This window comes from Neophocaena asiaeorientalis, unplaced genomic scaffold (assembly GCF_003031525.2).
Source record: "Neophocaena asiaeorientalis asiaeorientalis breed wild unplaced genomic scaffold, Neophocaena_asiaeorientalis_V1.1 scaffold450, whole genome shotgun sequence".
NCBI classification, from domain to species: Eukaryota; Metazoa; Chordata; class Mammalia; order Artiodactyla; family Phocoenidae; genus Neophocaena; species Neophocaena asiaeorientalis.
In genome coordinates, this window is record NW_020175674.1 from 94,116 (window position 1) to 121,037 (window position 26,922).

A 26,922-nucleotide genomic window follows, 5' to 3' on the forward strand; every position below is an offset into this window, starting at 1 on the left:
CAGGGTAGCGGGAGGTCCATTTTTTTTTGGCCTCTAGAATCTATTCCTATTTCCCTTTTTGAGCCCTTTCTCCACTGGATAGTAGGGGAGGGGCAAATAAGAGAGGGAGAGCTTGGAGTTTAATATAATCCAATCCAGTTTTTAAGAACTTCATGTGATTAATAGTTCAAGCAATCACTTTAGGCAACTCAATTCCCTTGGTATATTTAGGCTCAAAGGTCCTCTCCCATTCCCCTCTCTTCTCCAAGGTGGTATCTGGATGTATGGTAGAGCGGGGTTGGCCCTCTTTGTCTTACAAGATCCTTTGAAAAGTTTCCATTTCCATTGTCCCCTCACCTGCGATCTCTTAGTCCTGACTCCAGGTTTTTCTGTTTTTTGTTTTTTTGGCTGCATTGCGTCTTCCTTCGTTGCTGCGCGGGCTTTCTCTAGTTGTGGCGAGCGGGGGCTACTTCTCCGTTGCGGTGCGCGGGTTTCTCATTGCGGTGGCTTCTCTTGTTGCGGAGCACGGGCTCTAGGCACGTGGGCTCAGTAGTTGTGGCTCAGTGGCTTAGTTGCTCCTCGGCATGTGAGATCTTCCCGGACCAGGAATTGAACCGTGTCCCCTGCATTGGCAGGTGGATTTTTAACCACTGCGCCACCAGGGAAGTCCTGGCCCCTGGTATTCTTGGAGCCTCCAATTGCCCAATCAGGGCAAGTAGGAACCCAAAATGCTACCGTAGCTGTTGGTAGGAGGAACAAGGAACTTGTTACTCAACCTCTTCAAACCACGTGTCTCTCCTCACTCTTCTGCCTTCTTCCTATCAAGCACTAGGGCCGCACAGGGTTTCCCTCCTTCCTACAATGATACGCTCCTTCCCCCTTTCCTTGACAGTATAATGGACAGAATGTTGAGAGAAAGAAAAGAGTTTACTGAGTTTACTGATAAGGGAACATATATCATAAAATATCTCACAAATATTACACCCATTTTATAATGTAAAGAGTGAAAAAGCAAGGTGCAAAATGTTTATACAGTATCGTCAGAAATCATATGTACATAGAAAAGTCTGGAATTGTATACATCAAATTTTAAAATAAACTTTTTAAAAAGTTTTTTTTTAACTGTATGAACAAAATATTACTGCAGAGTTGTTTTCCAGTAACCATAACTCAGAATTTGACTTTAAAAATAACTCCACTTCTTGCGAGATAAGATATCACTCATCTTTCCCGTGAGCTTTGTCCAATCCTTCTGAGACCACTGCCTATGAAACAGTAAAGCCAACTGGAAGGCAAAACTCGGGGCAGAGGTGGGCTGGTGCACAAAGCATATCTCCTCCAACTCTAATGGAAGGCACCTGCAAAAATATGCTATTTTCATTTGTCCTAATAACTTTAGAACTAAAATAGTAGAAAGCCATAGTTGTGCTTAATGTTGGTAAGCCCAGGAAACAGGATATCTTGTTTTTGCTTTCTTTTGCAGGTCACCAGATCAATCTAAAAACCAAGTGTATGAAACTAGTGTTAAAGAGTTCCAAAATCAGCAAAATAACAAGGTAAAATCCCATTTTTATATGTTGGTTTTAATTACTGAATATAAATTTTGAAGGAAATTAAAAACATTTCTGGGCCTGACTCTTAAATAGAGATAAGAAAAAGCAGTTTTCCTTTATTTGCCAAGCTTTTTTATTTAGTATTTTCAGAGGGAAAAAGGCATTTCCTGGTACAAAAAGTATAGAGACAGGGGCTGGCATTAACTGAAATGTGTAGACAAAACAATAAAATAACAGAAAAAATCCAAGTATTTTATAATATTCCTAACCTCTTCTTTAAAAATATACATGCAATTTATCAAATGCATTTCAACAACACTGAATTTCTCATAATGATTTATATTCCTGGAACTGAGTAATTATATATATAGACATATATATGTATATATAATATATGTATATGTAATTATCTATATACAGGTATATATATTATATATATACATGTATATGTATATTATGTATGTATATATTCTTATATAAAGTATTTTTATTTCAAAAAATCAGCTAAAGGAAAAATATGAAGAAACATGATTTGTGAACAATGAGTAACCTCCAAGATTCCTAAAAGTTCATCCTCAGAGGAGTGTTCCTTCCAGTGTCCTAGATGTCTCTTTCAAAATATTCGTCCATTCAATCAACTTTTTTGACTAAATTTTATTTTACAAAGGGAAATAACTTATCCAATAAGCAGGTTAAATATAGCCTACATAGAGCTTTTTAAATAACTTTTGGAAAAATACCTTTGATAATCTTTAGCCTAAAATTACCTAGTTCCAAAAATTATAACTAGTCTTTGATGGTAAAATTGAGTGGTAATCAGCCAGTGTCCACTCTACCTGAGGTCTCTCTCTATATATAGTGCTAGATGGAAACAAACATGGCGAAGTTTGCAGTTGAAACTAGTCATTACGGTCAACATACACTCCAGAAGGATACTGAGGCCATTACACCAAACACTAATCATACGTTCACGTGTCCAAGTGCACACAGGAATAATGTGTGCCATTTTGACTTCCTGAAACAAAGAAAATTGAGAAGACAGAAAAGGTTCAGACTTGGGCCATAAAATGACAATAGGACACAGGAACTGATATTAATAAAATGCCCAGGATGAAGTGTACACCAACTGAATCTGGAAGTACCAGGTAGAATTAGGAACCATGTTTCAAATGAGGAAGCAGCTTAGAGTAATGTTGTCTGCTATGGTTGGAAGGGAACATGTTGACTTTGATTCACAAATTATTTGCCATCCCTGCTTCAAGAGATTGATTCAGTCTGAGAAGATTTAAGAAGAATAGTAGGTTTAAGAATTCTTAGTAGGTTGTAAAGTTAGGAATCTTTCCCATCTTTCAAAGAATATATCCTAAATGGCAAGCATATTATCTCATCTACCAGCAGAGGTAATATTGGAATGAACCATTGGTGTGACCTTGGGTGACATTTTTTAATCTCTTAAAACTATTTCTCTTCCAGTTAACCAGGAAAAGAAATTCTGAATTACTGACTGTAGGATATGAAGAATTTAACCGTCAAGATTGGGAAGGAAATTAAAAACTGAAAATGTACAAATTATCATTTAATCTATCGCAAGAGAGATGGCTTGTTTCTCAAGGAAAATTATATCCACTCTGTCAAAATTCTGAAAACATAGGCAGGCATATCCACTGGTCATCGATATCCAGGCATGTAGTCAACACTGAGATCCAGGACACATCACATTTCAAGTACAGAAGAGTCATGTACTTGAAGACAAATAAATTCTGGAAAAAAAGCAGCTTATTATCAAAATCAAAAACACCAGCAGTAAAATGTGTTTTGGTTATTCCTCAGTGATAATCAAGGTGATAGCTTTGTGTACAGCTGCCCTTAAAATATTGTTCACAGGTCATTTACAACAAGTGCAAATTATTATTTGGGGGCAGGGGGGTGGGATATACTGGGAAATAAAGCTCTTCATGTGTTAGAATGTACATAAAAGATGATTACGTATGCAGGGAGGTGCAGGATGAATGCATATAGTATGTAAATTGTGGTGAGTTTATAGACGCTCCACACTTCAGTGTCTGTAACTCACATGCCCCTTCAGTTCTTAGGCCCACTAGTTTTATACAAAATTCCTGCTTACATGGTGGATAATTTTGTTGCCAATAATTTCTAAGTTGCTCCTTTAAAGAAAAGAACTGGGATATCCATACCATAGAAAATCTTACTTTTCTTGTTACTGCATAAAGCTATTTTAAAGAAAGATACTATATTGGGGGGAAAAAAGTGAGGTTGTACTTTGTGACATAACCAATTCCTGTTTCCCACCACGGATGAACTATGTCTTCTTCCAATGTGATAGCTTCATTGAATACTCCTTGACACTCGCTGTGGTGTGTACATAGGCAGACTGGCATCAAGGTATTCCAGTTCATCCAGTTTTAAATGTGCTATTTAATGAAAAACAAATTCCTCCATATCTCTTTCAAATGCTCGACTATCAAATATACCTTAATTTCAATATGATCATCACTGTATCTATAGATTCGTAATGTGTGTGTTTACTAGAGTTATGATGATTTTAAATGAAAAAATCACTTATGTTGGCCTCCCAAATGCATAGCTTTCATCCCTATTCCCAGCCCAGCCGTCCCCAGAGTGAGAAGCTATGATATAAGGACTTTGTGTATGGTGATAAAGTGCCACAAAGCAAAGAATGGTGGCAAGAGGTGTACCTGCTCACTTCCGTATCCTCGGGACTCCCCAGAGGAAGACACTCTTGTTAGAGGCATGACAGGCCAGCCAGTAGCATATGAGAAAAATTCCATGGAGAGAAAATGAAAATCTAATGCTATCACCTCCCCAGAATGTGCCCTCTGTCACCTACATTTCAGTTGTGCTCTAACTGCTGCAGAGAACGTAGCTTTTGATGAGGAAAGAGAAGGAGGCAAACACTTCATCTCCTGTGGGGAAGGTCCCCTTCGGAAGCAAGTGTCTCTCACTCTTCGGATCACCCACTTTTTGGATTGGTCTTTTCCAACCAACCAGAGAAGAGCTGTTGAGGTTAAGATGGCCCGCATCTGCCTGCACCCAGAAGACCCATCTGGATCAGGGTAGGTTCCACACGAAGTAGCCTATATACACCAGCGGTGTTTGAAGTCCTAGGTACAAGGACTCTTCTTTGGGTCCCCCGTTTTCACATCCTTTGTCACCTCACAAACAAACTGGTAAGGGCCTGAGGAAAGGCAGCCACGATTTGGATTTTCTCTCATCTAGGCAAAGTGGCTCCTGCTTTTTCCCTGGATGGAAAACCTGTAGGAGTTTGGGGTCAAAGCTCAAGGATGCTTCAATCACCCAGGTTCCTTGCCTGTTCCTCCGCCACCAGGCACAGGGTTTCCAGGTCTGGTGACTGGACGAACTTCAGAATCCCAGCTCCTCCAATTTATTCCATTGGAAACAGGAGACAACAGGTGTAACATTTACAACTTTTTTGTTTATAACACCCTGTAACTGTAGTAAAAGCGCAAGAAGCAAGTTCTACATAGAAGCATTTATTATTTGTATTTCCAGTACATCAGTATTTTAGGAAAGTATCAGATACACATTTTTAGGGAATGAGGAAACATTAAGTAACAGATGCAGTTAGATGAATTTTCAAAAGTGAAAAGAAAATGGCCAACTCGTAAACCTATTTGGGGTTTGACGGTAAGAGTCTGCACAGGTACAAATTAGGATTAAAGATTTTCTTTTCGGTGTGCACTTTCCCCTGATTATCTCTTGAAAAGCTTTTTTGAAAAGTATATGACAACCAAACTTACTTCACATATTAGGTTAGTCATGGGGAAGGAAGAAGACATTTATCTGACCTGAACTTTACTGTACTCAAAGATCTGGTCCCGGCACGGGTAGGCTCGACCTCATCAAGTATCACCACTTCCTCCCTCCACAGGGCCTACGCACAGAATGTCTACTGGCCTTCTCCAGCGTGGCAGTGTCGTTTCTGTATGCTAAGAATCGATACACTGGGCCTATCTTGGTCCAAGTTTAATAGGTCCATGGGTTTTGCTCTTACGTCACGTACAACTCATTCTACAACTTAGCAAAGATCTAGGAGCGCTTGGTCACCTAAAACGCTGCACTGTTTTCAGCCTGGGGTGTAGCGTCTTCAGGGGTGCACCCCTTTTCTTTCTCTTCCATTCACTCTTCTCTTTCCTTATTGTGACAACCTTCGCCCTTACCTGTCCTTAATTCTAATTTTTAGATATCCTCTGTCCTCCCCTCCCTTATTAGTTTATATTCTGGAAGAAATAAAAGTGCTCAATAATTGTTACTGCTGGTAAAGTTAAACAGACAAAGGCCATGACATCTGAAGGTGGAGAGTGACAGGAGAGCAACCCTTCACGAACCCCCAGGGGCTACTCAGAGGAGTCTGCCTGTTTTCTTTGTGCTGCACTCGAGTGGAGCAAAGGCATTTCCATCTCTTTCATGGCCTAGAATTACATTACCTGAGCTCTCTGGATCTCTGTTTACCTCTTCTGTAAAAGGAGTCAGGTCTACCACTAACACTGTGGTTAATTCACTGATTCATTCAATAATATTTATTCTACTGATTCGGGCACTCTTAAGGTAGTTTAGGTGAAGAAACCAAAGATCTACCTGTCTGGATCCCCTCAGAACCACTGTAATAACCTGTGAGTGAAAATGATCTTTTTAAAAATCCAATTAATAAAACTACAAAATCCTCATTATTCCTCGTGCCTGTGAGTTTCTACTCTCTACGTTTCCACAAATACCACCTGTGTTCCACTTAAGATGATCTTTTCTTTTGTGATCTGATCTGATCTTTTGTTTTGTTGTTTGCAAAACGAAAGGGTTCACTATGTTACTGGAAAGAATGACCTACAGAAAGTCACTATAGGAAGCAGAATGTGAGTTACAGTAGAATGTCTTTTGTGTGGGCTTGTGCTCCTAAGTATACCATTTACTTCTTCCTCACATAGTCCTTTAAGAAGGTGCCATCTACTCAACCTTACAACCAGGAAAACCCACTGTTCTCTTAACATACGTATGTATTAGAGACATTTTCTCTCAGTGCCTACCCGTAGCTCACAATACGTACCTCAAGTGCGTTAATGAGATTGGGAATTACACCATCATTGAATGTGAACACGTGTTGTTTTCTCAGTTTTAATATTTCACGTACATCTACCTTTGCAAAGCATATACACTAAGGGAGGAACTGGTATTGAGTGAGACAGGCATTGAGAAGAATTAGTTCTTAATGTACAGTGTGCTCGTTTTAGCTTCTAATTTTACATCTCAGAATGACTGATTAAAATATAAATTGACGTTTGATTCATACCGTTTTCAACCTAGTGTTTCTGGGTTTGATTGCGAACACTGTCAAGAAGCTGCATCTACATTTTTCGCAACACTCTCTCTGCTATTTCCCTTAGAGGATGATGGAGGTCCTAAGCTTCTCCAGCAAAGGGGCTTCTGTGTGTGCAGAGCTGTGGTATGCAGGTGACTGTAAGTCTATCTGAATTAGGGCAAGCCTCCCGGAGCCACAATTAACTCAGGAGACTTACTTAAAACAGATATGCTCTAGGACATGTTCTAGGACAGCTGTGTGACATAATTAGCAACAAAATGGCTTAAGAATGACTATAATTTTATCAGCTATTAAAGTGAAAAATTAAGGACCTGTAACAATGCCTTGCTGTGATATATTTCTCACAAATTCTTCAAAACTTTAAGTTCTCTCATTACGACAATTTAACCTGTGTGATTAGTTTTCCATCAAGTACCTGCATGTATCTAGGACACACGTAAGACTGTTTCTGGAAACAGCGCTAAGGGCACAAGTCATTAAAAATCTATTTGGTTACTAAATTTTCTTCCAGGACTCTACTTGTTACCAGTTAAGAAAAAAGCTTATCATTCACTATCCTGTACAAATAAAAACACCAGTTAAAGGCGAGTGATAAGAAGAGGGAGAACAGGACATTTATTTTCAGTAACCAGACCTTCTGTCACCAAATCACAGGGACCAAATGACCCAAGGGTGGGTGAGTCTATGCAGTAATACAGCCTTAAAAAGATAATCACATTCACATTCTCAACAGTAAAGACAGGACCATTTACTTTCCTTAACAGAAGACGATCGTTCGCACACTATCATAATAAATAAATATCTCTATACTAAAACATATAATGAGAGAAGCAATTCTGAAAACAGTGTCCAGCTCACAAGCACTAATCCAATCAGCTGGGAAATATTTTCCTAAGTGAGGTACTCTTTCTAGGAAAAAAAAAAAAAAAATCACTGGAAATTCATTTCAAAGGTTAGGGTCTTTAAACATCAAGGGAAAAAAAAAAAGTACAGAGAGTAATTTTCTTTTCTAATTTTATTCTAAAATACAAACAAGACTCCTTAGGATTATGTCAACATAACTCCTTGATGTATGTTTGTTTCCAAGTTCCTAATATGAAAATCATAAATATTAGGCTTGAAACTGCTGACATTTGATCAAAACTAAACAGCACACAAAACTTTTTTTTAAATTATCAGTTACATGAAACAAGCAATTCCTCAGTGCAGGGTTTTTGCATTACAAGGCTTATAAAAGAGCTCTACAATTACCAAAATCTCGAAGGCCAAAAAAGACAATAGGAATTTTTTTAAAAAACAAAGGTGTTTTGAAGCAGAACACTAGTTTAAATCACATGAAACAACTTGGACAAGATTCTGACACAAAATCACAACCGAGATGAAACTGAAAGAATATTTGAATTCAGTCCAGTTAAGCCAAACTGCCACCTAAAACCTCTTTCCTTTTCTAAACGAAACAAAGTTATCTCAAAACTTTCAAGCATTTAAACGATCTGAATTTCCTTTATTTGTCCATGGAATATAAGAACATATTCTTATAGCAACACAATGTGATAGAAAAGCAAAACTAATCTGTGCAGGATACTATGTACCTTCTTTATCACAGATTGCATCAAATACATCAAGGCTCTCTCCAGAATTCTAGAGCTTCAGGTAAATTGCTTTACAAAACTAAGACACTGCACTGCAAAAGAGGGGGGAAAAAATAAAAATTTCCACCTTTGACGGAAATTTCCATGAATTTCTGAAAAAGTATAGAAAGTACACAGCTTTCAGTGCCTTGATCATTTTAAGTGCCTTAATTTTTGTATGAAAAATTGAAGCTAAGTTTTCTTTATTCCAGTTATACGGTACTGTGCCATCCTTAAAAAGCAAGAATCCTGCATTTTTTAAAAACTTCTTTTCCTAAAGAACAATTAAGATGGATTTAAGGTAGTCTGTTGGCAAAGAAGGAGAAATGTCCAGAGTCTGTCCAAGTGTAACAAGTATTACAATAATGAGAGGTCTAACAGTTACAGGTGGATACAGGAAAGTAAATTTTAGGTCCCAGATTCACTACCATAATTAACCTTAAATTAACAAAAAGCCATGATTAATAAAATCTGTTCACTTTGTGTAAGTAATTCTAACTTGATCTTGGAATGGTTAAATCTCTGGGACACACTCCCTACCTAGTGCCATGGCAAGGGCTCCCAGCTGCAAGGCTAGTGCAATTTCTACTTTAACAGATTCTGCAGCATGGCCGTGGCATAGGTGGGCCTGGCCTGTCTGCTCTCAATTGCTTTCTGAAGATACTGGATGCCTCCACAGCGTTCCCAAATTTCTTCGAACTGTCTTGGCAAAATCTCAGCACCACGCTTTCGAGTCAGGCCTGTCTCTTCAAGATTCAGCTCACACATCTCCATGTCATCCTTACCTGCACAGATGAGACGTCAGAGAATTACTATACCTCCTTTCAGAACCATTTATTGTAAACTTTATTCCTGAAATGTCTACCAATTCTCATAGGTTTGAGGACTTTTAAAACCATTTCCTTCCTCTAAGATTGAAATCTGCTTCATAAATTCACCAGAAACAAATGTGTCCTCCACCAAGTCCCATTTCAAAAGGTACTAAGGATGCAGTTGAAAAAAAACAAGTTACCAGGGTTAATAGAAATGCTACATTTCCTTAAGTAACCATTACAAAGCAAATGATATAATCAGACACCAATGAAAAGGTTCCTAGGACACAGACAAGTTTCTGTGTGCTCTACAAGGACATAATTAATCCAAGCAATTCCATATTGTAAAGAAGTTACCCTCAACTGATGTGACTTAACTGCAAAGCCCCACGCCTCAACCCTGAAATTTAATCAGTGATTACACTCTACATCACACCATTTCATTCAGAGGGCACTCAATCCTTTTCTGCTTCATAAATTTTTTTCATGTGAATCGTACACACCAGCCACCAGGAGGATGGGTGGCTTGTCAGGATGAAGCTCCATCTGCCGGGCAATCCAGGGTCCATCAAAATGCGCATACCACCAGCCTTTTTTCTTATTCTGCGGGTCTTTGTACTGGTCCGCAGGGCGGATGAACGGGATGCGGAAGAAGCGCTGTTGTCGGTTCATCTCGATCCCCTGCTGCCTGGCAGGGAGCTGAGCTGCCGGGTTCTGCTGAGCTGTCACAGAGAACAAGCAGAGTCACGCCAGCAGCCCGAGGGATAAGGAGAGCAGCCTTTAATCCTAAAATGCACCACCAATGTTTACAAAAGCAAAAAGAGGGATTCCTCCTAACAGTGAATTTAAAACAAAATGTAAATTGGAACTGCCTACAGATGAATACGATTCAAAGGGTGATTTCTTAGACGTTTCTTCCCCCGAAGATGTTCCTGGGCATTGTAAACACACAGACACACACACACACACACACACACACACCAACAGCTGCAGCAGCAATAACAACAACCAGCCCCCAGCAGATTCCCACAAATGACTGCGTCTGCACACAAAACGAACTCACTCAGCGAGAAAGCAAACTAGTAGCATTTACTAGATTTGTATTTTTTCCTCCAAAGAGTTCAAACGAAGGCTGCAGGACAACTTTTGCAGGACTATTTATGATGAAACCAATAAAAAGTAATTTCACAAATCTGAGCGATTCCAGATATTTGTCGATTTAATCACAGATTCTCAAAAGAGTGAAAGACATACAAGTTTTCTCCTCTGCCAACTGATCCTGGGATTTAAAATGGCCAAGATAACACAGATGTTTTACTAATAAGATTTAGACAACTTTGTGACAGCAACAACAAAACTGTAACAGTCAGCATGAACTTTCACTCAGAGAGATTTACTTACTCTGAAACCAGACTTCTCTTGGAATAAAATCCACTGCAATAAGTGGAACGTGTATAATATTTGGTTTCCTTTGCCAATAGAAAAGAGAAATCCTTGCTTTTCTGCTAACACTGGGCATTGAGCTCATTATCATCTCTTTTCCCTCACTCAATTTCCATTACTAAACGGTTGAGTTTTGGGTTTTTTTTTTTCTGAAAACATTCAGTTCTCTGAGGCAATGACTTTACATCTTCAGGAGCATAATTCTGGTAAGTCTGTTTAATATGCTCTATACTCACAACTTTAACTGCAGCTCAATTAAGAATCTCACTGAAAAGCTAAGTATGTCAATGAAAAATTATATAACATGTACAAGTCAAGGACAGTCACATGGCTTTTGTGAGACTTTCCAAGTACTGAAAGGATGAAATTACTCTTATTCTACTTTTTGCACCAATAGCAAAAAGCTTTATAGCAGCTCAATTTATTTTCGTGCAAACAACAGAAAGCAAAAAGCAGTTAGCAAAGCCGTATACGCCTATGAAAGAAAGAGACCCAGTTTTGTTAGTGACTTTAAAAAGCCGTATCACCTTTAGCATGTTACCAGAGATGAGCTTATTTATTCTCTCGTTCCTGTTCCCTCAAAACAACTTACAGTTCAGTGTTTCCATTTCGAGTTTTAAAAACTACCTACTCTGCAGAAAATACACTAACTCAAAACTAAGACATTTTGTAAAAGGATTGAAAAATTAAAAAAACCCCTTCCCTCCATCTTCAGCAGTGAATTACAACTCAGTGTCCTGTTGACAGAAACTTACTATGATACTGATGGCCACCCATTAGTATAACCTACTTTTTTTCTTTCAAAATAACAATCCCCTGTAACTTAATATATTGGGTAAAATTCAGAAACCCAATGGAAAGTCTTGGATGGCTTTTTCTACTAATGTGAGAAATGAAATTGTATTTGGGAAGCCTGGAAATGAATATTCATCTGGAAAAGTACAAAGATATAGATGTTAAAAGCTTGAGACTAATCTTCTAAACAACGATTTCTTTCACATCCAATTGTTACCTTCGAAAGTGTGAATAAATTTCAAATTTGTAAGTCTGTAAATTACTGGAAGCGCTAAAAAAAATCATGTCCAACCAGTTGGCAAATAAATATGGCGTTACATTCAAATCATTACTGCTGAACTGATTCTAGAAGAAATTTACTGTACACTAAGACGACTCAGAGCTTTTATATGATCAAAAAATGTGCATCATAAGAAGCTGTAAAAGTAACAGAATACCCTCCTCTTCCTATTAAGAGGTATTCATTCTATTAAGCTTGTGTACATTGTCATACGAAACTCAAATCTCTTCGGACAGAAATGCTTACACCATCACAGTATTTGAAACCAGCACCTAAAGTTAGTCTTTACTCTAAAAGATCAGCTGCTTATTAAGATAGAGTTTTGCTACAATAAGAACTGGGTATACTCAGTTTAAACGCTAGTTATTTTTGAAAAGGAAGTAATTTGATGAAATAACAGATTAATTACATTTTGTTCTGCATGTATATTTTGGAGTGATCCAAATGAAAGTACCATCTCAAATGAGGTATCTTAGTCCAGATAAACCAACATTAATGTATTACAATTCACCTTAAAATTGTAGCAAAACAATGTTTAGAAGAAGTTAGTACTTTATAAAGTATTTTTAACCCATCTTCCAGTTAGCTCATGAGTTACCACCCATTGACTTACGTGAATTGTTCAAAAATGGTGCAAAATCTGTGAACAAATATTTTATGTTGAAGAAAAGATAAAAATGCCAAAACTGTTAAATGAGCATTCTTCTAATTTATAATGCCTTCCCATCAATGGAGGTGGTGACTAGCAAATAAATTCCCTATCCATAGCCAAATACTCCCAGAACTACCTACAAGTAGATGCTGCTTGCCAATTTTTTTTAAAGCTATTTTGATTGTGTTTTTAGGACATCCTGCTTGATGGACATACAAAGAGGACCAAAATTTTAATTTTCGAACACAGTAATATCCAAACAAAAATCCACAACAGTGACTTAATAATCAAGATGAAAGTACCTTTAAAGCACTACTAGAATTTTTGTAGGGAAAAAAAAGAGAATAACTCATAAATTCATTTAAAAAAATGCTTTTTATATAGAGAAGAAGCACTGCCACACTTACATATACTCAGCATGTTTTAATTTCTCCACATTGTCTTAAATCTTAAACTCACAACATTTTTATTTAGGAGCTATGAAATAAAACTACTCTCCAAAGTCACTGTTTTAAGCAAGTAAATGTAAATCTTTTACTGGGTAATTTGCCACTGCCCCCAAAAATTATTTCCGAAAGCCTCTTTCCGGGATAAATGTGATGAGAGTGTGCTCACCCAGTATGGCACACAGGAGAGGGATCTGAGCCTCCCAACTCCTAACTCTTAAGAATTTACCATAATCTGTCAAGGTCTTACTCTTAAAGGCAATAATACCAGGTTATATTTTTGTTAATCATAAGCTGTCATCATTTTATTTTCTCAAATTAATGAATTCTAATCCTTCTAAATTTTAAACTACAGAGCAGCTCCTTTTAAAGGTCAAGCAGCTGCACCATTAGGAGGAAACCACCTAAAGCACAGCATTTTCTCAGGTGAGCTGTTAAGCATCTTGGTGCCCTTCACCTTTCCTGTTAATTGTACTCCTGTGTCAGAGTGAATTTTACGTGACAGAAAAATAAAGAGAAAAAAAAGTACTCTTCAGGGCAGAAGTTACATTTTATGCTGAAAATGACCTACATTCAAATTCTCTGAAGGCTACAGACATGCGGGAGTGTGTTCCTACACAATTCCTAATTTTGTTCCTCTACCTGGATGGGACCCTTGAGAAATTTTCTTAATCTACTCTGTTGTTCTTCCAAAAGGTACTTTATGAGTGGAAACAGTATAGGAACCAGTAAGGTAAGCCGCATGTTATTTGCTCCTTTTGGGGCAAAGCTGGATGAGTAAGGTACCAAAGTTTGGTTTGCTACAATAATACATGAAATATTTATATATTCATTAAAAATGTGTGGACCGGGGACTTCCCTGGTGGTCCAGTGGTTAAGAATCCACCTTCCAATGCAGGGGACATGGGTTCAATCCCTGGTGAAGGAACTAAGATCCCACATGCCACGGGGCAACTAAGCCCAAGCCTGCGTGCTGCAACTACCAGAGCCCACGTGCTCTGGAGCCCGCACACCATAACTAGAGAGAAGCCCACGCACTGCAACGAAAGATCCCACGTGTCGCAACTAAGACCTGACACAGCCAAAAATAAATTAATTAATTAATTTTTTAAAAATGTGTGTGCCAAATATTACAACATTATTTTTAATTAATTAATTTATTTTTGACTTCGCTGCTGTGTGTGGGCTTTCCCTAGTAGCAGCGTGCGGGCTTCTCATTGCGGTAGCTTCTCTTGTGGAGCACGGGCTCTAGGTATGCGGGCTTCAGGAGTTGTGGCTCCCAGGCTCTAGAGCGCAGGCTCAGTAGTTGTGGCACAAGGGTTTAGTTGCTCCGCGGCATGTGGGATCTTCCCGGACCAGGGATCAAACCCGTGTCCCCTGCACTGGCAGACGGATTCTCAACCACGGCACCACCAGGGAAGTCTTCTTTTTGTTTTAAGAAGTGCAATCATGCAGATATATAAATTCTGAAATAGAACATAATGAAACCCAGTCAGTTCAAGGTCATGATTAGAACATTACAGCTAAAGATTATAGCTAAAAAGAATAGCCCTGGGCTTCCCTGGTGGCGCAGTGGTTGAGAATCCACCTGCCGATGCAGGGGACACGGGTTCACGCCCCGGTCCGGGAAGATCCCACATGCAGCGGAGCGGCTGGGCCCGTGAGCCATGGCCTCTGAGCCTGTGCGTCGGGAGCCTGTGCTCCGCAGTGGGAAGGGCCGCAACAGTGAGAATAGCCCTTTGCCATTTTTACAAAACAAAGCAACTGTGGTAGAAACTTGGTACAGACAGTGAACAGATAATGGAATCATGCTGTCATCTTCATTTCCCAGAGACAAATTTTTAAACTGGAGAAGAGAGTGGTGGTCACAGAAGATCAGTGTTGAGAGGGCCTTCCTCCTGCCATTTCTTAGCTGCAGGCAAGCTCACTGCTCTTGCAAGAGTTATATTCTGACTGAGGACATGGGTGAGCAGTCATTAGCATTCACATCTCTCGTACTACTAATGATACTTCCCTTCCTCAATCTAATCTTTGCAACATCTTCGAAACACTAAAATTTCACCATTTAATTGACTTTCATCAAACTCTGCTTTATTTGCTAGGGAGGCGGTAACAGAGGCAAAATATAACTGTGAGCTCCTTTTCTAAGTCAGCTGGGGTCACACATGGCTAAGCTATACCACCAAGTGTCGGGAATGTACCTCGTTCTAAAAAAAGATATTACATATGCTGTCACCTTGACATTAGCCAGAATTAACCTAACAAATTGTGCCAGTAGCAAGTTGAATAAATGAAATTCCAATGATTGCTTTTAAGACTGAAATTACAACTCATATCACAGGTATTCTTAATTAATGTTAAAGCTAGTACTTGCTTTTACTAGGTTATGTCCTTTCTGCTCTATTTTCCAATTTCAGGTATACAGCTTTGTCTTTTGTATAACAAAGTAACAAAATTCATTTTTAGGATCTCAGTCAAAAAAGCAAATTTTGGTCTAGGTTAAACTCTGGTCTAAACCAAGGTATTATTTCTCACTCGTATTTTCACAGTTTTATAATATTTGCAGTAAATATTCTTTTTTTCATAGTAATCTTTACATTTACACACATAATCTTTACATATATGTATATATGTGTATGTGGAAAGAATACGTATTTACAACATTATCATACAACTTCCTCAATATGGACAAGATTATTCTTACCTCCAGAATTTACCTTAACAAGTAAATTCAATACTTTTAAACAAATATGACTTTAAAGATGTATCTAACAGAAATAATACTTTGAAAGATAAGCCATTATGGTTGTGTTAGATTCAGTGGACCCACAGTTCTAAAGTAAGAGAAAATTTATATTGGACAATTTTACTCAAATGCCTTATGTATAGTTACATGTAGTTATATACATATACTTTTTATATACATGTACTTTGGAACATTCAAAAGTACAGATTTGTTTTTACCATAATCAGTAACAGACTTTGGAGCACGTTGCTCTGTTTCAGTATTTCTCTTCTTGTTCTTGGATTTCCAAGCATGATACACTTTTAGTCTCCTATGAAATTCTTCTCTGCAAGCTGCCAGGAGCTCAATATCTATCAATTACACAGAGAGAGTTAAAAAAAAAACAAAAACAGCAACTAACATCGTAATTTAGTTGTCTAGCATAATTATCCTGTGGCCTAAATATATATATTTTTTAACATCTTTATTGGAGTATAACTGCTTTACAATGTTGTGTTAGTTGCTGCTGTACGACAAAGTGAATCAGCTATACATATACATACATCCCCATATCTCTTCCCTCTTGCGTCTCCCTCCCTCCCACCCTCCCTATCCCACCTCTCTAGTGGTCACAAAGCACCGAGCCGATCTCCCTGTGCTAAGCGGCTGCTTCCCATTAGCTATCTATTTTACGTTTGGTAGTGTCTATATGTCCATGCCACTCTCACACTTCGTCCCAGCTTACCCTTCCCCCTCCCTGTGTCCTCAAGTCCATTCTCTACGTCCGCATCTTTATTCTTGTCATGCCCCTAGGTTCGTCAGAACCTTTTTTTTTTTTTTTAGGTTCCATATATATGTGTTAGCATACGGTATTTGTTTTTCTCTTTCTGACTTACTTCACTCTGTATGACAGACTCTAGGTCCATCCACCTCACTACAAATAACTCAATTCCCTTTCTTTTTAACATATATATATTTTTAAATGAAGATTTCATTCTTAAATTAACAGTACAAAATCAAAAGTAAACTAATTATTGATAAAGACGAGCACTTCATTGTAATACTATCTTTTACACTTACAGAGCATTTTCTTAAACATTATTACTACGTTATATCTTTCCTCCACGCAAGAACCCTGGACTAAATAGGTCTTCTGTAGATGAAGAACTTGAAAAAGGAAGGTTAAGTCACTTGTCCAAGGTTACAGACCACGACAATAGAATAAGAAGTCACTGTGTTCAAACACAAGCTAGATTTACATGTACCACATTTTTTACATTTGTACTTATGCAGATAAACTCAGTGAAGAGGGAAAGAACATAGTGAGGCGTCCCATACGATTATGACACTTGAAGTCCCAGTTACAGTGTCCTGAATTCAAACACTATGATTTATACGTGAACACAACTGTGTGGGATTCTCTGGATACAGCCTTTTACTCTGTTCTGTTGGAAGAAAAACTGCTTTAAAAGGGACGGACTCCATTGCCATTTTTTACTTTGCATTCATAGACCAAAACAGTCTGATGTATAGGTATTTAACTATTATGAATAACGTTAAGAGGGTCAGTCATTAATATAGCCCAAACCATAATTCCTCTATGCTTTTCCTCTCTGGTCTATGCAAGAGACGGGCAAAATGAATTTAACTTAATAAGCATGTCTTTCTTTTAGCTTTGTGAACAAACTAGGTCTTCATTTCAAGGTGAGAGTAACAAAGAGAACGACTTAAACTAATTTATATGGAAAAAATGCCCATCCCAATCTAGGTATTTACTTTATATTACCTGACAGCGATAGAGTCTTCCCACTTTTCATCCTCCCCATACACTTACCGCAAGAAGTATTGATGGTATCACGTAGTTCTGCATATTTCCATTTACTAAGATCATGTTTCTTGGTACCAGCAGCTGCCTTGGTGGCCTGTACAGCAGGGCCTCTGTAATTATTACACATTTTTGCATATTTAAACTTAGAAACACGAATGAAATGTTGACTAAACAGGCAAGAAAGTGAACATAAGCTTGAGAACTGGAAATAATTACTGGAAAAACATATCATAATTTTTGTACCTTTGACAGACGAGATTAAGAATGGTACACTACGGGATGCCCAGGTGGATTAAAATTTTCCAGTGCATCATTCAACAGCCATACTAGATTTTCAATCAGAAATTCTGATTCCAATATTCTAGTGCCGTGGACCTCCCCCAGGCTTCAGTTTAAATCTTCTAACTCACGGATATATGAACATCAAGACAATACATTTACACATATTTCTCAAAATCAAAACTACAATGAGGTATTACCTCACGCAAGTCAGAATGGTCATCATCAAAAAGTCTACAAATAATAAATGCTGGAGAGGGTGTGGAGAAAAGGGAACCCTCTTGCACTGTTGGTGGGAATGTAAATTGGTACAGCCACTATGGAGAACAGTATGGAGGTTCCTTAAAAAACTAAAAATAGAGCTACTGTATGATCCTGCAATCCCACCCCTGGGCATATATTCAGAGAAAACCATAATTTAAAAAGATACATGCACCCCAATGTTCATAGCAGCACTATTTACAATAGCCAAGACAAGGAAGCAACCTAAGTGTCCATCAACAGACGAATGGATAAAGAAGATGTGGTCCATATATACAATGGAATATTACTCAGCCATAAAAAAAGAAGGAAATAATGCCATTTGCAGCAACATGGATGGACCTAAAGATTATCATACGAAGTGAAGTAAGTCAGACAGAGAAAGACAAATAGCATACGATACTGCTTATATGTGGAATCTAAAAGAAATAAAAAGACACAAATGAACTTATTTCCAAAACAGAAAGAGATCACAGACACAGAAAACAAATTTATGGTTACCAAAGGGGAAAGGGGGTGGGGAGGGATAAATTGGGAGGGTGGAATTAACATATACACAGTACTATGTATAGACTAGATAACCAACAATGACCTACTATGTAGCACAGGAACTAAACTCAGTATTATGTAATAAGGGAAAAGAATGAGAAAAAGTATGTGCGTGTGTATGTATGTGTGTGTGTGTATGTGTGTGTACGTGTGTGTATATATAACTGAAGCGCCATGCTGTACACCTGAAACTTACATGATACTGTAAATCAACTATACTTCAATTGAAAATTTTTTTTAAATCAAAAGAGAACTCCTCAACATACTTTAAGATCATTAGAGGTACATGAAGGGTTTATGAGCCAATCACCTGCAGACTGCTGGAACCTGCAGACGGCCAAGCCCCACCACTCATAATGGCCCACAGGCTCTCCCTGGGCATCTGGATGTCTAGAGGTTCCCAGGGGAGTAGCCAAACTACTACCCTCTGCCCGAGTCTTTAGAGACATCCTAAAAGAGCTGCTGGAGCCTGGAAACTCCCGTGACCTTTGAGCTTCTGTGTTAAAAAATACTTAGAAAAGTTCTGTAAGCAGATAAAAACCATACCCTCGTATTTAGTGAGTAATAATATGACAACTAGTAAATTAAAGGAAAAGGCTGCAGGTCATGAGACAGATAACAGAGATTTCAAAGGGCACAAGTGCTTTATCTTGCCCCATGTAGGAGGAACATCTGAGTGGGAAAAGAGGAAAGAAATAAAAAATAAATACATATATTTAAAATATATAAAATAAATAATTTAAAAGTTAAATGGGGTAAGCTTTTTCGTAGCAGTGCTACTGAGCACTTAAGATTTGTTTCTATACACATAAGTTGAAATCATTATTCTAAAAATACAGGGAAAATTTCTTTTCTGTAAAAATGAACATTATTTTTCAGCAAAGGATTACACTTGCCACATAGCAGACACTCAGAATAAGCTGCAAGTGAACTTTTAAGCTCAATGTAACCAAGAAGGAATTTAAATACATCATATTTCAAGCCATGAAAAGAAGACGGCACAATATTAAAAGAACTAAATATTAAAGAACTAAAATATTGCTTCTCGGGTATCACACAAAGCATTTCCCCTTTGTGATCTACCACCTGGAAAACCTTCCTCTTAAAGAGGGGTGATCATAGTATAATACTGAAAATGAGCTCGTATTTTTCTCAGCATTCTACATTTTGAAAGACAACAGCGATCTTGGCAAGACACAGACACTCAATGAGACTGATGTTATTTAAAAGTGATGCTTGAAAATATGTGCGCTCCCTCCTCAAATAAGGGAAATTATTCCTTCAGCGTTACGCTTAACAATGAAACAAATAAGGTACTTTTGCCTCTTTAAAAGGCCTATTTATGCTTTCCTTTTAGAGAATAATAATAACATACTTCACCCTACATACTTAAAAACTGTTAGACATGATGATTCCTAGTCACTTACAAGCCTGGCTAAAGAATAACGTGTGCCCATTTAGTCCTTCCTGCGTTTTCATGGTTAAAATCTGTTTCAAGTTTACTGCAAAACCTCTTCTTTTCATAAGCTGTGTGACTGGCCATTCTCCATGGAGCTTTTTCTTAATTGCTTTGCTCAGAAAGAGCCAGCTGTGTGTCAGCAAGGTTTCTCTACTACCCTTAACAACAAGTTATGCTTTTAACATTATTCAAATATTCTCTTTTTTGCCTACATCCTGAAACCACCATTCAGTAAACTAACAGAAAAATTATTTTTCCTTCCTAGCTCTTCTACCAGTCTTTTCTAGAAGAGTAGCTGAAATTATGGGGTTTTGTTATTGTTTTCTTTCCTCCTGAAAGAGAAAGTGAATCTACACAATATGGTTTTATAGACTCTCAGAATATATATGAGATGTTGATATACATAAGGTGTTCTGATACTTTTAAAAATCACACTGAATTCAAACTATTTTTGCTTAAAATATGTTTTTACTATTACTAACTTTTCATTCATATTACGTCAAACAAAAATACACCTGCTAAAAAAAGCATATTCAGCATCGTAAGAAGTACACAAATCCAATTCATTTAAATGCTCCCCCCCGAATCTTTGGCGTTATTAAAATAGTAAAATGAAGGTACACCTTCATTTACTGATTATTTAGACTTGTGATAAAGACAATCATGTGAAATACAGAGTAGCAAAACTGACTTTTGATTTTTAAAAATATATTAATTTTAACATTTTCAATTAACTCTGGAACTTCAGAGTTGAAAGTTAAAATGTTATTGATTCATATCCACTTGATAATGGACCAGATCCTGCTGGGAAGATATATTCCTTGGTGGTTCGACTTCTACACCGGTGGTGTTCTGCCCCTGTGCTGTGGTGGACAGGGGCTGCCTGGAGCCCCACCCTTCCTCACGTCCCCTGCAACCAGGTGCAGCGGGCCCAAGGGCAGGAAGGGCTCCCCTACTGAGACTGAACTGGTAGGGGCTCATGGTAAGCCCGACAGTACTACCAACAAGGAATAGCCTCAACCAAAATGCCAATGGTATCCCCACTGAAAAATGCCAATTTAGAGGAAACACTGTTTTTTTTTTACCTTTTTCTATGTTAGTGTGGCCTGAGGGCACAGTCACTGCCTGAAGGCAGAGTCACATTTCTTGTACCAAAAATTTACATGGAAAGGACAGCCTACTCATATAACAGGTTCTGGTCCAAATATGTAATTTAATTTAAAAAATTAATTAAAAATATTAATTTAAAGTAATTTAAAACATATGATTTTGAGGTGACGCTCATTTCCACTGCACTAACCTACTCAAAATTTCTGACATTTCTTTCGCCATTTGTTCCCTATAAGAAAAATGATAATACAACATAATTAGACGAAAGACAACCATACAAATTACTTAAAAGATCTAAAAGTATAATTAAAATTTATATTTTCAACAGGATTGTTGCTTTATTAACCATACACTATTATTTTACTTCGTAAAAGTCGATAATATACCTTTCAGTATATATAGCCATACAACACAGCAAAATTTTTGTTTAAACCCAGTTAAAGTTACTTGCACTTCATTTCTGCAGTAGAAACTTTTAGATAAAATCTCATGAGAGCCGTGCTTCTGTGATATTTTTATGGATAGAATATAATCAGCATGTTCTAAATGCATACAGGTAACTTGGCGGGATACAGATTCTATTCAAGGATTTTTGCACCGGGGTTGCTTAGTAAACATTAATTAGACAAGGTGTAATAGTGGTAAACCAAACGGATCTATTTTACAGTGCCAGAGTTTAAATAAGAGTCTGATATACTCAAAGCTCTAAAATTCTGAATCAAAGCATGCCTAAGAAAATTCAAATGCCTCAAGCACTTGTTAAAGATCTGAGGTGTTCTGACCTTTCAAGGATAAACACTTCCCAATGGCAAAAACTTGCTTTTCTTTTATTACCCAGAAGAGTGTTAACTTTTCTCAAAATTTGCTTAGTTCTGTGAGTGGAATGTGCATGTCATCATGTTCATCAACTTCATTAGTATTTTATTTTCCTGACCTTTGTGCTCTTCCTTCATAATTAATCATTTTCCCATTCATTCTATTCATCAGACTCTGGTAACCTCAAAATCTTATAAGTCAGCAAAAACCAGAAGAAAAGAAGATGGCTATGTTTGCCTCAGGGCTCAGTTTTCCGGATGCCGGCCAAGAGCTGGCACCCTGATTATAAAGGAGCAAAGGACTCTCTCCATCCTTGTGAGGAACACTGGCTAAGGTTCAATGCTGACGGAGGTCTAGCCAAGCAAGCACAGTCAGAGAAAAAGTAATCTTTCAAAACTGATGATCAAGGGCAACAAACACAAAGTAAAAAAACACAAATATCATCAAATAAAATCAAACTAATAAGAATTTTCTAACTTCACGTTTCTTTTCCCACAGCAGATTTCAAGGGAATGCACAGCCTTGCAAAGCTCTCTACTCCATAGTCTGTTCATCATATGGAGATTTCATACGCAGATGCCCTCACACCACCCAGCTGGACGGGCAATCTCTACTGATTCAACATCCCACCTGAGCATGTTACTGCTCTAGGAGCTGCACCATATATACTGAATAGAAAAGGCTCCTGCATCCAGGTGTTTTTTTTCCTTCTGATTTTTCCAACCTATATGCAAATGCTCACAGTTTCACCTCAGACATAAGCTGGTTGCTAGGCTTATTTAATTCGAGCTCAAATGGTTAACTATGAAGCAGTGGATGCAACGGCACCCACTCAGAGATAGGTTTCAAAATTTGTGGTGCATTGTGGGAGCAATGATGCTATGAGAGTCCACTGCTGGCATCGGATGAGGTGAGGAGTCAGGGATGCCAAATGTCCTGCACAAGAAGAACTGCCCCACGTCCCATATGACTTTAACATAGCCACCAGACATATAGAGGTGAAACGCACATATACATATAGTTACATGTAAACTATATACACATAGTTATACATAAGTTTTACATGTAAAACAACCCTTTTTTTGCATGGTTTTAATATTCACAGAATTTCTCTAGGAATTTCTCCACTGTTGTATAATGGAGAGGACACTGTGTTTAACTCTGTTCAGAACTTTACAAAGGACTGTTCACAATTTCGTGGCATTTAACTGACTGATACAACTGTCTTATATCAATTTGCATTTGTAGCTGCTGCACTCATGGTGATTCTATGTATATGTGAAAACATCTGAGTACCTGACTACATTTCCCTGTAGTTGTGAGCAAGCACTTTCATATTAAATATAATAAAATAAATAATTATAAATTACTGTCCTTTTATTTCTCTTTTACGTGTATTGTTTAGAGAGAATTATTAATGTAGGTTGCATCATTCATAAAGCATTTGTTATTTGGTACTGGGGTCTGACAGAGTTAAGAACCATCACTATAAGGGGTACAGTTGGAGTCCTAAAAGCTATTAAAATTCAGATTTTAAATATATTTCAAAGTTATATACATATAGCACATATGTAAAAATATATGCAAAAATATATTTATGCATATGAAGTATAATTTATATGTATATCCCTATTGCTACTTAGATTCTCTCTCTGTGGGGAGATTTTCATAACAAAAAGATACACGAGCACCAATGTTAGCATTACGTATATAACTTTAGATTATGAGCTATTTTAGATATTAGCAGAATGAACTATTACATATACGGAAAACTAAGCTATCTGCCATGACTCAAATACTTTAAATATTTTATTTATTCTTATTTGTATCTCTACATCTACTTTTATAATGACATAAGTAAGGGATAATTAAAAACACATAAAACAAGATGGGTATTAAAGTTTAAACAAAGTGAGCAGACAGAAAGAAAGAAACCAAATCATAAACTACTGTGATTGAGCACCCAACTCCTAGGAGCAGTAAACATTTTTCCTGGGCAAAATAATAATGATGATGATGATAATGATGTAAAATTTACTTCAATGAGGAAAATGTTCCTCCTAAAAAGTATACACAACCTAATAAAGAAGAAGAAGAAAAAAAGGTTACATGATTAAATCAGTTGTAAAAGGGAAATGACATACGGTGTCATTCTGGGTCCTGCTCCATTAATCCTGTGAAAAGAATACGTATATTTTAGTCAATACCATAACCAATTCTGAACTGTGAAAATCTGGATTGTGCCAAATTTGTATTTCAGTGACTTTGCAAATTGATTTTAAAAACTTTATTATCTCTATTTAATCTATGTATGAGAACACTCAGAATTTTAATGTTTTTAAATCTTCATTACAAACGATTAGAAAAAAATAAAGGCATTCTGTGAAAATGAAAGAGTGACTATATTACATCTAGATTAAAAAACCATTCATGTGAGGTTTGTGTGTTTGTTTTTAATAGAATCTAGATATTACTTTATAATTTAAGGTAGTGTGAAATCATTACTGTGCATCAGGGTCATATGTGTAATTGATTGAGATATTTTAAAATATATTACGTATGCAGGAAACAATTCTTACTTAGAAGTTACTGGATGGGAATCCAAGCTGGAAAAGTAACTTGAAATTGTTTTGTAATGTATCACAGAATCCAAGAACATTTTCATGCCATATATTAAGAACAGAGTTACTTAGAGAGGTTCTCACTCATAAATGTGTTAGAAAGAATTCAGTGCTAACAAAGGTAACATAAACATTCAAAAACATTTAGATGTAGCCCATGGAGTAAGATAAAATTATCAAACACGGAAAATCTATAGAGAACATCATATCTACAATGAAGTGCTAATGCTTTTAGTACAGTGTTTAAAAATTAACTTGGCAGTTCAGAAGGGAAGGAGTTTATGGGGACCTGAGGGTCAGCTCTCTTCCCGGAAGACAGCTGGCAGACGGGACCTGAAGGGACAGTCCAGGGAGGGACACCATTCCTAAGGCTGTCCCACAGGAGAACTAAACTAACTCTTCTGCGGTTCAAGTCATAACTGCTTGAGTACCTCCTAATTATTTGGTAGTGGTCCCATTACCTAGTTAATTCTGTTTAACTTAAATCATAGGTAACTCCTCCCTTAAGTTAAAGGTCCTAAATGGTCCACTCTTTCTCTGAGATGACTCACATTGGAAGAAGTGCATCTTTTTGAGGATGAGAAGGAGACCACGTATGAGCCAATATCTTACTCATATTACCTGGAATGACACTGGATAGAGCTAAATATTTCAAATGCTTAAACATAGAGTTAAGCCATAAACACCAAGAATGACTCCATTAATGAGTCTCTCCCTAACAAGCTTCAACCATAATAAAGTCAGCTCGGTCAAGTGCAGGACTTCCTCACACACATCAGGGCCACTGCTCGGTCCATTAGGAGCCTGGCCTAGGCCACTAGTCAGTTATCCACAAAGGCTCCACCAAGCCGCCCAAACACAGGTGGAATGAACCGAACAGCAGCTGAGCGAAGTCTGCAGTTACAAAAGCCACAGACGAGCAAAAATATCTTAATTATAGTGAAATGTTAATAAAGAACCCACACAGTGAACCCAAACCAAAGAGCTTAACAATTATTATAACATATAGGCATACTCAGTTTATTTAAATATAACTTTCACATGCAATTCAGACTCCAGAGCTCCCCGATACAATCATTTACTAGAAAAAGTGTGAAGGCAAGCTCTTTCCCTTCCCTGTCTCTGTTTTCAGCTAAATGAACCTAATCACCACCTTGCAATGTGGTGGACCAAGTTTTTTTTCTTTCATAATAGCAACATCTAGTATTTTAATTATTTTGTCATGAACAGTGCTCTGACATTCTGAAAAGCATGGTTACACCCATCTATGTGCCTCTCCATATATACACAATACACCTACACATAAAGGAACTCTACAAACTAGTTTGCTTTGTTTTTACAAATAAATAATAATAGTAACTACTGTTTCTACATTCTGTATTTTTAGAGAATGCATCTGTTATGGTAAAACCTTCCTGCAACTTTTAGTAAGAACTTCCGTGTTCCTCCACACTCCATACTATTTAGAGATAATTCAGAAACGTGAGGAGTCAAAATATTTCAATGTGATTAAGCTTCCTTCTTGGAAAGGGAAATCTGTTTATTCTAAATCACGGGGAAGCTGGGGGGAGCGTGTGTGTACGCGTAAAATTTCTAAAGTGTTAGGGTATATGACATATTTTTAAAATTTGCATTAGGAAAGTAATGAATTCCAACCTCAAAAATATTAAACTGGATTATAACGCATTCACTGATTTTTATGCCAGTGTTAAGCAGCAGATACTTAGAAATTACTTGTCTACCCTTTATACAATACTCTGATAATTTCAGCGTAAAACTTAAGATATTTTCTTAAACTACTCAAGAACTGAAATATCAACTTTAACTTTCAATAGTTTAACAGTTTGATGAAATCAATAGCTTCATTCACTTGGGTGGTGTAAAAGTGAATATAAATCATTTTTAAATGGCAAATACACCAGGGCCTAAGGAATATGATGACTCTCTGCTGCAAAGAGGCAGGTAGGGAGGTCAAGCGGAAAAGCCCCACCCCCTCCGCCCCCACCTCGCCCCGCGGGCGCGGTACCTGCGCAGCGCCGGGTCCACCTGCGCCTCGTCGCTGATGAGCTCCGCCTCGCTCTGCGCGATCCGCAGCGCCAGCTCCCGGTCTCGGCGCTCCTGCTCCAGGACCGCCTGCTGCTGCGACTCCTCCTCCCGCTGCCGGGCCAGCTGCGCCTCCACCTCCGCCTGCCAGCACAGAAGGCCATGGCGCCCGGGCCTCCCCACTTGTTTACCTGATCATTCCCCTCCCCACGTAAAATCGTTCCATACACTTTTTTTTTTTTTTTTTTTTTTTAAATAAAAAACCC

At 37.7% G+C, this 26,922-nt stretch overlaps 2 protein-coding genes across 12 annotated transcripts in view; one reads left to right on the forward strand and one right to left on the reverse strand.

Annotated features, from left to right (window-relative positions):
• The window catches only part of IMPG1 (interphotoreceptor matrix proteoglycan 1), a gene marked incomplete at its 5' end in the record, with an annotated part of 72,117 nt that extends 69,034 nt beyond the window's left edge, over window positions 1–3,083 (forward strand). The window contains 2 exons of the mRNA XM_024731860.1: window positions 1,463–1,535; window positions 3,006–3,083. Of these exons, the coding sequence (XP_024587628.1) occupies window positions 1,463–1,535; window positions 3,006–3,083 (151 nt within the window). The remainder of the gene's footprint in view (window positions 1–1,462; window positions 1,536–3,005) is intronic.
• A 4,412-nt stretch (window positions 3,084–7,495) lies between these two features.
• Window positions 7,496–26,922, reverse strand: part of MYO6 (myosin VI) — an 88,746-nt gene continuing 69,319 nt past the window's right edge. Inside the window, exons 27-35 of one of the 11 annotated variants that reach the window (XM_024731880.1) lie at window positions 26,640–26,800; window positions 24,572–24,598; window positions 24,137–24,166; window positions 21,367–21,405; window positions 17,525–17,628; window positions 15,930–16,061; window positions 12,481–12,507; window positions 9,853–10,071; window positions 7,496–9,322 (exon numbers count right to left, since the gene is read on the reverse strand). In XM_024731880.1, the coding sequence (XP_024587648.1) occupies window positions 9,123–9,322; window positions 9,853–10,071; window positions 12,481–12,507; window positions 15,930–16,061; window positions 17,525–17,628; window positions 21,367–21,405; window positions 24,137–24,166; window positions 24,572–24,598; window positions 26,640–26,800 (939 nt within the window). In that variant the 3' untranslated portion in view covers window positions 7,496–9,122. Of the gene's footprint in view, window positions 9,323–9,852; window positions 10,072–12,480; window positions 12,508–15,929; window positions 16,062–17,524; window positions 17,629–21,366; window positions 21,406–24,136; window positions 24,167–24,571; window positions 24,611–26,639; window positions 26,801–26,922 lie in introns of all 11 variants that reach the window. The other 10 variants (XM_024731879.1, XM_024731883.1, XM_024731882.1 and 7 more) reach the window with 10 other exon arrangements.